The 13,467-nt window shown below is 38.1% G+C and overlaps 1 protein-coding gene across 1 annotated transcript in view; it reads right to left on the bottom strand.

Moving 5' to 3' along the window:
• Positions 1–13,467, bottom strand: part of ABCB1 (ATP binding cassette subfamily B member 1) — a 248,730-nt gene that overhangs the window by 65,971 nt on the left and 169,292 nt on the right. The window contains exon 8 of the mRNA XM_086696779.1: positions 6,492–6,616. Within this exon, the coding sequence (XP_086552905.1) occupies positions 6,492–6,616 (125 nt within the window). The remainder of the gene's footprint in view (positions 1–6,491; positions 6,617–13,467) is intronic.

Below are 13,467 nucleotides of genomic sequence, written 5' to 3'. Positions count from 1 at the left end.
ATAGCTTTGGGTAGTATTGACATTTTGACAATATTTATTCTTCCAATCCATGAGCAGGGAATGTCTTTCCATTTCTTTAAATCTTCTTCAATTACCTTCATAAGCTTTCTATAGTTTTCAGCATACAGATCCTTTACATCTTTGGTTAGATTTATTCCCAGGTATTTTATGCTTCTTGGTGCAATTGTGAATGGGATCCGTTTCTTTACTTGTCTTTCTGTTGCTTCATTGTTAGTGTATAAGAATGCAACTGATTTCTGTACATTGATTTTGTATCCTGCAACTTTGCTGAATTCATGTATCAGTTCTAGCAGACTTTTGGTGGAGTCTATCGGATTTTCCATGTATAATATCATGTCATCTGCAAAAAGCGAAAGCTTGACCTCATCTTTGCCAATTTGGACGCCTTTGATTTCCTTTTGTTGTCTGATTGCTGATGCTAGAACTTGCAGCACTATGTTAAACAACAGCGGTGAGAGTGGGCATCCCTGTCGTGTTCCTGATCTCAGGGAAAAAGCTCTCAGTTTTTCCCCGTTGAGGATGATGTTAGCTGTGGGCTTTTCATAAATGGCTTTTATGATCTTTAAGTATGTTCCTTCTATCCCGACTTTCTCAAGAGTTTTTATTAAGAAAGGGTGCTGGATTTTGTCAAAGGCCTTTTCTGCATCGATTGACAGGATCATATGGTTCTTCTCTTTTTTTTTGTTAATGTGATATATCACGTTGATTGATTTGCGAATGTTGAACCAGCCCTGCATCCCAGGAATGAATCCCACTTGATCATGGTGAATAATTCTTTTTATATGCCATTGAATTCGATTTGCTAGTATCTTATTGAGAATTTTTGCATCCATATTCATCAGGGATATTGGCCTGTAGTTCTCTTTTTTTACTGGGTCTCTGTCTGGTTTAGGAATCAAAGTAATACTGGCTTCATAGAATGAGTCTGGAAGTTTTCCTTCCCTTTCTATTTCGTGGAATAGCTTGAGAAGGATAGGTATTATCTCTGCTTTAAACGTCTGGTAGAACTCCCCTGGGAAGCCATCTGGTCCTGGACTCTTATTTGTTGGGAGATTTTTGATAACCGATTCAATTTCTTCGCTGGTGATGGGTCTGTTCAAGCTTTCTATTTCCTCCTGATTGAGTTTTGGAAGAGTGTGGGTGTTCAGGAATTTGTCCATTTCTTCCAGGTTGTCCAATTTGTTGGCATATAATTTTTCATAGTATTCCCTGATAATTGTTTGTATCTCTGAGGGATTGGTTGTAATAATTCCATTTTCATGCATGATTTTATCTATTTGGGTCATCTCCCTTTTCTTTTTGAGAAGCCTGGCTAGAGGTTTGTCAATTTTGTTTATTTTTTCAAAAAACCAACTCTTGGTTTCGTTGATCTGCTCTACAGTTTTTTTAGATTCTATATTGTTTATTTCTGCTCTGATCTTTATTATTTCTCTTCTTCTGCTGGGTTTAGGCTGCCTTTGCTGTTCTGCTTCTATTTCCTTTAGGTGTGCTGTTAGATTTTGTATTTGGGATTTTTCTTGTTTCTTGAGATAGGCCTGGATGGCAATGTATTTTCCTCTCAGGACTGCCTTCGCTGCGTCCCAAAGCGTTTGGATTGTTGTATTTTCATTTTCGTTTGTTTCCATATATTTTTTAATTTCTTCTCTAATTGCCTGGTTGGCCCACTCATTCGTTAGTAGGGTGTTCTTTAACCTCCATGCTTTTGGAGGTTTTCCAGACTTTTTTCTGTGGTTGATTTCAAGCTTCATAGCATTGTGGTCTGAAAGTATGCATGGTATGATTTCAATTCTTGTAAACTTATGAAGGGCTGTTTTGTGACCCAGTATATGATCTATCTTGGAGAATGTTCCATGTGCACTCGAGAAGAAAGTATATTCTGTTGCTTTGGGATGCAGAGTTCTAAATATATCTGTCAAGTCCATCTGATCCAATGTCTCATTCAGGGCCCTTGTTTCTTTATTGACCGTGTGTCTAGATGATCTATCCATTTCTGTAAGTGGGGTGTTAAAGTCCCCTGCAATTACCACATTCTTATCAATAAGGTTGCTTATGTTTATGAGTAATTGTTTTATATATTTGGGCGCTCCGGTATTCGGCGCATAGACATTTATAATTGTTAGCTCTTCCTGATGGATAGACCCTGTCACTATTATATAATGTCCTTCTTCATCTCTTGTTACAGCCTTTAATTTAAAGTCTAGTTTGTCTGATAGAAGTATGGCTACTCCAGCTTTCTTTTGGCTTCCAGTCGCATGATAAATAGTTCTCCATCCCCTCACTCTCAATCTAAAGGTGTCCTCAGGTCTAAAATGAGTCTCTTGTAGACAGCAAATAGATGGGTCTTGTTTTTTTATCCATTCTGATACCCTATGTCTTTTGGTTGGCGCATTTAATCCATTTACATTCAGTGTTATTATAGAAAGATATGGGTTTAGAGTCATTGTGATGTCTGTATGTTTTATGCTTGTAGTGATGTCTCTGGTACTTTGTCTCACAGGGTCCCCCTTAGGATCTCTTGTAGGGCAGGTTTAGTGGTGACAAATTCCTTCAGTTTTTGTTTGTTTGGGAAGACCTTTATCTCTCCTTCTATTCTAAATGACAGACTTGCTGGATAAAGGATTCTCGGCTGCATATTTTTTCTGTCTAGCGCCCTGAAAATCTCGTGCCAATTCTTTCTGGCCTGCCAAGTTTCAAAAGAGAGATCAGTCACGAGTCTTATAGGTCTCCCTTTATATGTGAGGGCACGTTTACCCCTTGCTGCTTTCAGAATTTTCTCTTTATCTTTGTATTTTGCCAGTTTCACTATGATATGTCGTGCAGAAGATCGATTCAAGTTACGTCTGAAGGGAGTTCTCTGTGCCTCTTGGATTTCAATGCCTTTTTCCTTCCCCAGTTCAGGGAAGTTCTCAGCTATTATTTCTTCAAGTACCCCTTCAGCACCTTTCCCTCTCTCTTCCTCCTCTGGGATACCAATGATGTGTATATTATTTCTTTTTAGTGTATCACTTAGTTCTCTAATTTTCCCCTCATACTCCTGGATTTTTTTATCTCTCTTTTTCTCAGCTTCCTCTTTTTCCATAACTTTATCTTCTAGTCCACCTATTCTCTCCTCTGCCTCTTCAATCCGAGCCGTGGTGGTTTCCATTTTGTTATGCATTTCGTTTAAAGCGTTTTTCAGCTCCTCGTGACTGTTCCTTAGTCCCTTGATCTCTGTAGCAAGAGATTCTCTGCTGTCAGCTATACTGTTTTCAAGCCCAGCGATTAATTTTATGACTATTATTCTAAATTCACTTTCTGTTATATTATTTAAATCCTTTTTGATCAGCTCATTAGCTGTTGTTATTTCCTGGAGATTCTTCTGAGGGGAATTCTTCTGCTTGGTCATTTTGGATAGTCCCTGGCGTTGTGAGGACCTGCAGGGCACTTCCCCTGTGCTGTGGTGTATAACTGGAGTTTGTGGGCGGAGCCGCAGTCAGACCTGATGTCTGCCCCCAGCCCACCGCTGTGTCCACAGTCAGACTGGTGTGTGCCTTCTCTTCCCCTCTCCTAGGGGCGGGATTCACTGTGGGGTGGGGTGGCCTGTCTGGGCTACTTGCACACTGCCAGGCTTGTGATGCTGGGGATCTGGCGTCTTAGCTGGGGTGGGTAGGCAAGGTGCACAGGGGCAGGAGGGGCAGGCTTAGCTTGCTTCTCCTTAGGTGATCCACTTCAGGAGGGGCCCTGTGACAGCAGGAGGGAGTCAGATCCGCTGCAGGAGGTTTGGCTCCGCAGAAGCGCAGAGTTGGGTGTTTGCGCGGAGCGAGCAAGTTCCCTGGCAGGAACTGGTTCTCTTTGGGATTTTGGCTGGGGGATGGGCGGGGGAGATGGCGCTGGCGAGCGCCTTTGTTCCCCACCAAACTGAGCTCTGTCGTCAGGGGGCTCAGCAGCTCTCCTTCCCTTTGTCCTCCAGCCTTCCCGCTTTCTGAGCAGAGCTGTTAATTTATGACCTCCCAGACGCTAAATCGCGCTTGCTGTCGGAACACAGTCCGTCAGGCCCCTCCGCTTTTTGCAAGCCAGACTCGGGGGCTCTGCTTGGCCGGCGAGCCGCCCCTCCGCCCCGGCTCCCTCCCGCCGGTCCGTGGAGCGCGCACCGCCTCGCCGCCCTTCCTACCCTCTTCCGTGGGCCTCTCGTCTGCGCTTGGCTCGGCGACTCCGTTCTGCTAATCCTCTGGCGGTTTTCTGGGTTAATAGGCAGGTGTAGGTGGAATCTAAGTGATCAGCAGGACGCGCGGTGAGCCCAGCGTCCTCCTACGCCGCCATCTTCCCTCCCGATCCTCTCCTCGAGGATTTTGATGGCTTCCTGTCTTACATTGAGGTCTTTCATCCACTTTGAGTTTATTTTTGTGTATGGTGTAAGAAAGTGGTCCAGGTTCATTCTGCATGTCGCTGTCCAGTTTTCCCAGCAGCACTTGCTGAAGAGACTGTCTTTATTCCATTGGATATTCTTTCCTGCTTTGTCAAAGATTAGTTGCCCATACGTTTGTGGGTCCATTTCTGGGTTCTCTATTCTATTCCACTGATCTGAGTGTCTGTTCTTGAGCCATGAAGCTGTACTTTTTAAAAATAAAATGTATTTTTATCTGTAGCAATTTTTTATTACTTTTTTTATTCCTGATTAAACTTGCAAAATACTTGGTTATTAACTAGTCTTTTCAAAGAATTAGTTTATGGATTTGTCAAGCCTCTGCTTTTTTACATTTATTTTCTATTCAATTGTTTTTTGCTGTTTATTATTTCTTATACTTCCTTTACTTTGTTGTTCTTTTTCTAACTTCTTAATTTGGATGCTTCATTTGTTAATCTTCAGCAGTTTTTCATTTCTTCTACCAGATACCCTAGTGGTATCATGGAACTAGGATTTGTTTTCAATGTGAAATACTCAGTTTCGGGGAGACAGCACTCCTTAGCTCACAGAATTTTGTACATTCAGATCCTAAGGGCACCGGAGAGTGAGTCTTGAGGTTTTGATTTCTATGGGGAGATGCTTTCCCCCAGCTCAGAAACTGGGCAGAAGGAGAAAAGCTGTATTTGTTTCCCTATGTTGGTGGACATATTCTTTCTCTGGTCTACCTTTCCACTGAGAAAAACTGGAAAAGAATCTGAGCTCAAAACTTCCCTCTGTGTTTGCTCAAACATTAACTATTCAGAAAAGAGTTTTCTGAATCATCTTTTAAATAGTATGCCCTATGACTCTAACAGAGTATTTTATATCCCCAAATAATATTTACCCAACTGGTATATTAGATATTTTGTTTATTTGTGATCATCTGCACCTTTCCCCTCCCCTTGATAAAATTTAAGCTCCAAAAGAGGAAAGCTGTATTTGACTGGATGCTTGCTTGACCATTAGGCAAGACTTCTCATTTTACTAGTCAGACATACTTTAAGGCAAAAGCAAAAACCTTACCAGAAATTGAGAGAGAATACAGTACTGCTTTCCTTTGAACAATGGTAGGTACCTAGTCTCAGAGGGCATCTTTGTGGGTAGGAAATATATATTATGAACACAAGTATACTAAAAACACATAGGTACACTATAAAGAATAATTATGCCATGAACACCCATGTCAGCACACAACTGAGGTCAAGAAACAGAACACACCAGAACCACAGAAGCCCCTTGCTATGAGTCTTAATCTAATTAACCATGTCTCATCTCCCCCAGAGGGAACTATTATTCTGACTTATAAAAATTCCCTTGTTTTTCTTATGGCTTTACCAACAATGTATAATGTTCCAAACACTATAGTTCACTATTCCTAACTTCCAAATATACATATGTTCATAACATTAAAATGCTCTAATATCAGAAGAGTAGAACATATATTCAATTTTAAATAAAGTCTGTCACTGTTTAGAAATCAATGGATCTGATGAATATTATACACTGCAATAAATTACTATCTACATTCTCATAAATCTAATAAAAAGGGACAGTTGCAAGAATATACTAAACAACATATAATAAAGATTTTGACCTTTTGTACAAAGGTGCTTTTTAATTATATTTTTATCTTCCAAAAGCATCACATAACTGATTAGGTGCCTGGGCAAGAGGGGAAATGAACCACAGATTAAAATGTCTCCCTAGATCTTACACAAAATACTCATTTAGTCTTAGAGAACCAAGTATTAACTTGATGGGGAAAATTATCATCATATATAAAATATGTTAGCCTTAAGAAACCATTTCATTGTCACTACCCACCTAAGACATTTTAGAAAATGTTTTGAATTAGCAGATATAAGAGGAATACAACTAAAATTACAACTTTTCCAGAATATTAGCTATGCTGTATGACATCAAGGAAGCTATTAAAAAATATATACACACACATACACACCCTTATACTCAACACTGTCAACCTGAAGGGCATATCAGATGACAGAGAACTTAACATTTCTAGCAACTTAAAAAAAGAGACTCAAACCTTTCAAGTTCTTTCTTTTGTCCTCCAAAGGCAATCACAGTTCTAATAGCTGCTAAGACCTCTTCAGCTACTGCTCCAGCTTTTGCATATGCCAAGAGTTCTTTATCAGTAAACGAAGATAGTATCTGTTTAAAAATATAATTTCAGATCATTTGAAAATTTTTAACAAGTTAATTTTATCTTCTGTAAAAGAAACACAAATATATACACCAACAATGTTTGTATGTTAGTGTATATATAGAATAAAATCTGTCTTTCAACTCATCTTTGGTCATAATGTTCTATTTTTTTTTCAAATTTTTATTTAAATTCTAGTTAGCTAACATACAGTGCAATATTGGTTTCAGGAGTTGAATTCAGTGGGTCATCACTTACATACAACACCCAGTGCTCATTACAAGTGCTCTCATCAGTATCCATCACCCATCCAGCCCATCCCCACCCACCTCCCTCCATCAACTCTCAATTTGTTCCCTACCTTTAAGATTCTCTCATGGTTTTTACTCAAAGGGTACAAAAATACAGATTCGAAGGGGTACATGCACCCAATGTTTATAGCTGCATTATCGACAATACTAAATTATGGAAAGAGCCCAAATGTCCATTGACTGATGAATGGATAAGGAAGAAGTGGTGTATATATATAGAATGAAATATTACTCAGCCATCAAAAAAATGAAATCTTGCCATTTGAAACAACATGGATTGAGCTAGAATGTATTATGCTAAGCGAAATAAGTCAGTCAGAGAAAGACAAATATATGATTTCAGTCATATGTGGAATTTAAGAAACAAAACAGATGAACATATGGGAGGGAAAAAAGAGAGAGGGAAATGATATTCTATTTTTAAGTATATATATTCACTCTATTAGCCACTTCAAATTCTTTTTGGACTGAGATGGCATATAATAAATTAAAATTTTTATTTTTTCACCAACTACCTCATGGATCCTCATCTAAATAAATAAAACAGAACTTTGGGGAGATTTTAAATTTCAGAAAAGAAGGTATATACCATAATCATAAAAACAGGGAAAAAAAGGCATTAATTACATCAAGGAAATATGGTATGAACTGAACACAGCAATTGCTAATTGTTCTCTGGAACAGAAGTATAAGGTGGGAGGCCAGCCACTGACACGTAAACTGGGCTCCCCAAGGGCCCTATTATGAAAATCGTATCAAGTGATACGGGCAAAGGACTAAGGTTACTATTTGTACCTGGAATGCTTATGTAGTCAGCCACCTAAGGGTTGCATGTAAGCAATTAATAATAAAGTATTACACCCTTTCAAAAAGTAATTTATAGGCATTTGTGGACTCGTTTATATAAGTCGTATCAGTGAAAAGCTCTAAGTGGTTTTGATTTTAACAGTGTATTTCTTCTTTTGCTGTGTGTGAAAGTAAAAGGAGCTGTGAAGGATTTAAGACGGAAACTGACATGTTGAGTTAACAAATGCTTGGCCATTCTACTGTAAGGAAACTCTGGTTAACCTGATTGATTTAGGAGCCGGTTTGCAGAAGCCAACCAACCACTGGTAAGACTAGCTGAGAACAGAGCAAAACGGGAAGAATTCTTGTGGTTGTACAAAAGGCATCAAGAGTGAACAAAAGTAACATCTGTGTGATGACATACCCTGAGATCTCCACACCTCTCATTCTTATGCTGCTATTTAATGAACATGAATCCCAGAAGAGAGAACACCTCCCTTTTTCCTTTTATCCAATCAGCTTATTCCATTCAACCTACATACCCTGTGACATCTTGACCCCTTATCCTTATATATACCCAACTGCAGCCCTTCGGGGAGGCAGACTGAGAAATTTTCTCTCACTTTCTTGCTTGATGCCTTATAATAAAACTCTTTTTTTCTGCCACAAAACTGGGGTCAATATTTGGCTTGCTGAGCACCAGGCAACAGACCCTTGTCCAGTAACAAGAATGGGTGGGTGAAGGCAAATGAAAATCTATTAACTGTGTTCTATGTACAGATATGGTGCTGTATGTACCTATCTTCTTTGGTACCCAAAGCAATAACCCACTTATGCACTAGACTTTCCTGACTTCTCAAAGCAACCACAAAGAAGCAAAATTTGCCACACAAAATATGCCCCAACACATATTATTTTAAATTTGTTATTTTTAAGAAATTGCAAACACAGGAAGAAATCCAAGAACCAAGCAGAAATTAGCCTTTTGTAAGACACATATACATGTATAAGGGAAATCTCCATTTGTTTTTTTGTTTGTTTTTTGTTGTTGTTGTTGTTGTTTTGAGAGAAAGAGTACATGAGCAAAAGAGAGCAGCGGGGGGGGGGGGGGGGAGGTGGGAATCTTAAGCAGGGGCCATGCTCAGCATGGAACCTGACAAGGGACTCAATCCATGACCCTGGGACCATGATCTGAACCAAAATCAAGAGTTGGACACTCAACCGACTGAGTCACCCAGGCACACGTGGAAATCTCCATTTGGAAGAGTATCTCCCTGATGTGCCAAGACAAGGGCGAGACTTTAAATCTCTAGAAACTTGTATTAAAAGAGAAGACAACCAAATACTTAAATCTGCATAACAACCTTACCCTTGCTTATTGTGCCTTTCCTAATAGGCTCCTATAACTGACACCCCAACCCCAAACACCTTCTTTTGTCTTTAGCTGAAGATGGTATTTAAGGTGATGGCTTCAACCATTTTGGGCAGTTATTCAGTTTTCCTTGGTCCCTCCCATGTACACAGGAAGTATACATGTTATTAAACTCCTGTTATTCTAGTGTTAATCTGTCTTATACCAATTTAATTATTAGACCAGCCAGAGAACCTCAAAGGGAAGAAGGGAAAACTCTCCTGCCCCTCCCGTCCTTCCTAGGGTTTCTCTGCCACACTTGCCAAAATCATTCATAGTGCTGTGTCTGAGTTAGTGTGGTCATTGCCATCCCTGAACAAATAGCTCTGCATAATGTAAGAGGCATAGGCAATACACTTCAGCTATTTTTCTCTGTTGCCCTTGAAACCTCATCCCACAGTGATCACGAGGCAGACAAATACAGAAAGATTACCAGAAATATTTTTGAATTTGGAGTTTCAAAATATGCTATTTTAATTTACTGTTGATATATCAAGTACCATATCAATTACTTCAATAAACCTGGATCTTTTTCTCTTCTAAGACCTTCCACAAATATATATAGGCTTAGGCAAGATTATGGTAGAATCTTAAGTGTTTGTTAGTTTCTCTTTGTTTTGAAGAGATCATGTCTTTTCAAAGAAAAAAAATCTCCAAACTATTCTCAGGAATATGAAAAACGAACTTTTACTATCCCTCTAATATAAAATTATGGAATGGTGATACTTCCATTACAAATAACCACATAAAGTATCACTTACTCATCCTTTCTTCCACAGATGGCCAATTTCCTAACAAAACTTAATTTTTTTAGTTTGAGACGTGAAATTGCCATTTTAGTAAGTTGTGTAATATAGGCAATTTTGTATTATTCAAACTAATACATTCAGAAGCAATATTTCTGACCAGATATTTTGATCTTTATCTTTCTCCCATTCTTCCATTTCTCAGTTTAGGTTTTTGTTTTGTATTGATATAATTTATATATGCTTTATTTTTTTTTAACTTTTCTATTTCAAGATAACTGTAGACTCACGTACAGTTGTAAGAAACAACAGAGACAAAAGATCTAAAATGGAGTCACCTGTGCTAAGCCTCAAGCCAGCAAACCAAGACTTAGTATCTAACCTAATTGCAGTTTCAGCCTTTCCCAGGAATGTGACATTTAACCAATCATTCTGAAATGACTTGATCAGTACTAATGAAGTCATCTGCATGCCCTTCCCCCAAAGGAAGGTGATCTTGACTGACACAATCTTTTGTTAGAAAACTTTCTCTTTCTGTCCTCTTCTGCGGATAAAAACCTTTCATTTATACAGCTCTTTGGAGATCCTTTCTATTTGTAGATGAGATGCTGCCTGATTCATGCTTCAATGAATAAACCCAATCAGATCTTCAAATTCACTCAGTTAAATTTTATTTTTCAACATACTCTTCATCTAGTGTTCCCCAAGAAAAACATCTTGAAAACTACAGTACAATATCCCAATCAGGAATTTAACATTTAACATTTATCTGTCAATGTTATTTTACGTGCACTCACGTGCATGTGATTAGTTCTAAGCAACATTATCATCTCTGTACCTTCATGTGACCAATCATGATACATAACAATTCCGCCACAGGGATCCTTTGGTGCTACTCTTCATAGCCACAGCCACCTCTTTCCTTGCCCCTTGCTTTTCCTCTCCTCTCCTCCCTATCCCTTAACCCTGAAAACCATAATCTGTTTTATGTCATGAATTTTATCATTTCAAGAATACTTATATAAGCTAATTCATAATGTGATGTGACCTTTTTGGATTGGCTTTTTTCACACAGCATAATTTATCTGGAAATTCATCTGGGTTGTTGTGTATATTACTAGTTTTTTCCTAGGTAGTATTCCATGGTATAAATATTCCACAGTTTAATCATTCACACGTTGAAGGATATCTGGGGTTGTTTCAGTTTTGAACCATTACAAATAAAGCTGCTAATACATTTGAATACAGGTTCTGAGTGAACAAAATTTTCTTTATTCTCAGATAAATGCCCAAGAGTACAACTGCTGAATTATATGGGTAACTACATGTTTAGTTTTCCAGAAACTGCAAAACTGTTTTCCAGAGTGCCCTACCATTTTACATTCCCACCAACAATCTACGAGTTATTCAGTTTCTCTGCATCTCACCAGCATTTGGTTTCATTATTTTTTAATTTTATTTTAGCAATTCTGATAGATGTGTAGTGATATCTCATTGTAGTTTAATTTAGTTCTTTCCTGATGGCTAATACTGAAGAACTTTTCGTGTGCTTACTTGCTATCTGTATATCCTTTTTGACAAACTGTTTGTTCATGTCTTTTGTCCATTCTAATTGTTTTGTTTTTTACTGAGTTTTTAATTTTAGGATACTAAGTCCTTTGTCTGGATAAGTTTGCATATAATTATTCCCCAGTTTGTAGCCCATCTTTTCATCCTCTTCACATGGCTTTCAGAGAGCAAAAGTTTTTAGTTTCGATGAAGCCTAATTTATAATTTTTTATTTCCAAGGATTGAGCTTTTAGTGTCAAATGTAAGAACTCCTTGCCTAGGCACAGATCCTAAAGATTTTCTCCTGTGTTTTCTTCTCAAAGTTCTATAGCTTTACATCTTACATATAAGTCTATGATCCATTTTGTTAATTTTTATATGGTGTGAGGTTTAAGTCAAGGGTCCCCCCCGACCCCTGCACCTGTGGATATCCAACTGCTCCAGCACTATTTGTTGAAAAGTTCATTCTTCCTTCACTGAATTGCTTTGTATCTTCATCAAAAATAAGCTGGGCATATTTGCGTAAGTCTATTTCTGGGTTCTCTATTGTTTTCATTGATTTATGAGTCTATCCTTCAGCCAGTATACCACAGCAGTAGAGTAAACTTTGATAGCAGACGGACCTGTTCTTCTCACTTTATTCTTTATCAAAACTGTTTTAGCTCTTCTAGGGCCTGTGTCTTTCCATATAAATTTTAGACTAGCTGTCTCGTCTATGTCCGCAAGAAAACGCTACTGTAATATTTATATATTTATAGGAAGTGCCTTATATCTACATACACATCAGTTTGGAAAGAAATGACATCTTTACTATGTTGGGTCTTCTAATCTATGAACATACCATGTCTCTTCATTTACTCAGCCTTGATTTCTTTCATGACCATTTAATAATTGTCACCATACAGATCCTATGTATGTTTTATGAAGTGTATACCTAAGTATTACCTTATTTGTAGTGATCACAAATGGTATTAATTTTAACTTACTATTTACATTTTGGGCTGTGCATGTTTATTGTTACTGTGTAGAAATGTAATTGATCTGGTAACTTGTGACCTTTCTAAATTCAATTATTAGTTCTAGAAGACTGTAGATTCCTTAAGATTTTCATTTTATCCTAGCCAAAAGGCTGAGAAGTGATCCTTAAGATTTCCTACATAAAAAAGTATGCTACTGATAAATAGATATAATTTTATTTGTTCTTTTCTGATCTATATGCCTTTCTTTTTCTTGCCTTCTTATAATGACTAGAAGCTCTATACTTTGTTGAAAAAAGTAGGAAGAGCAGACCTCCTTACCTTCCTTATTCCCAGTCTTAGGGAGAAACCATTCAGACTTTCACTATTAAACATGACATTAGCTGTAGGGTTTCTGCAGATGATTTTTATCAAGTTGAGGTAATATCCCACCATTCTTGACTTGCTGAGAGGTTTTTTAGTTTGGGGGTTTTGGGTTTTTTTAATCACCAATGGGTGTTGGATATTGTCAAATGTTTATTCTCTGTCAGTTGATATTATCACACAGTTTTTCTTCTTTACCTTGTTGATACAGTGAATTATACTGATTGATTTTCAAATGTTGAGTTAGTCTTACCTAGCTGAAACAAATCCCACTTGGTCATGGTATAGTATTCTTTTTTTTTTTTTTTTTAACATTTATTTATTTTTGAGACAGAGAGAGAGCATGAACAGGGGAGGGTCAGAGAAAGAGGGAGACACAGAATCTGAAACAGGCTCCAGGCTCTGAGCTGTCAGCACAGAGCCCGACGTGGGGCTCGAACCCACGGACCGCGAGATCATGACGTGAGCCGAAGTTGGACGCTTAACTGACTGAGCCACCCAGGCGCCTGGTATAGTATTCTTTTTATACATTGCTGGATTTGGTTTGCTAATACAGTTAACCCTTCAACAATATGAAAGGGATGCCAACACCTTACACAGGCAAAAGTCTATGTATGATTTTTTTTTTTTTTAAGACTTTACTTTTAAGTAATCTCTATACCCAACATGGAGCTCAAATTCACAACCCCGAGATCAAAAGCTGTATGCTCTACTGAC

This window comes from Puma concolor, chromosome A2 (genome assembly GCF_028749965.1).
Source record: "Puma concolor isolate L17-30 chromosome A2, mPumCon1.1.hap2, whole genome shotgun sequence".
Classification (NCBI taxonomy): domain Eukaryota; kingdom Metazoa; phylum Chordata; class Mammalia; order Carnivora; family Felidae; genus Puma; species Puma concolor.
Note: the sequence above shows the minus strand (reverse complement) of the source record. Positions and strands in the feature narration are given on the sequence as shown.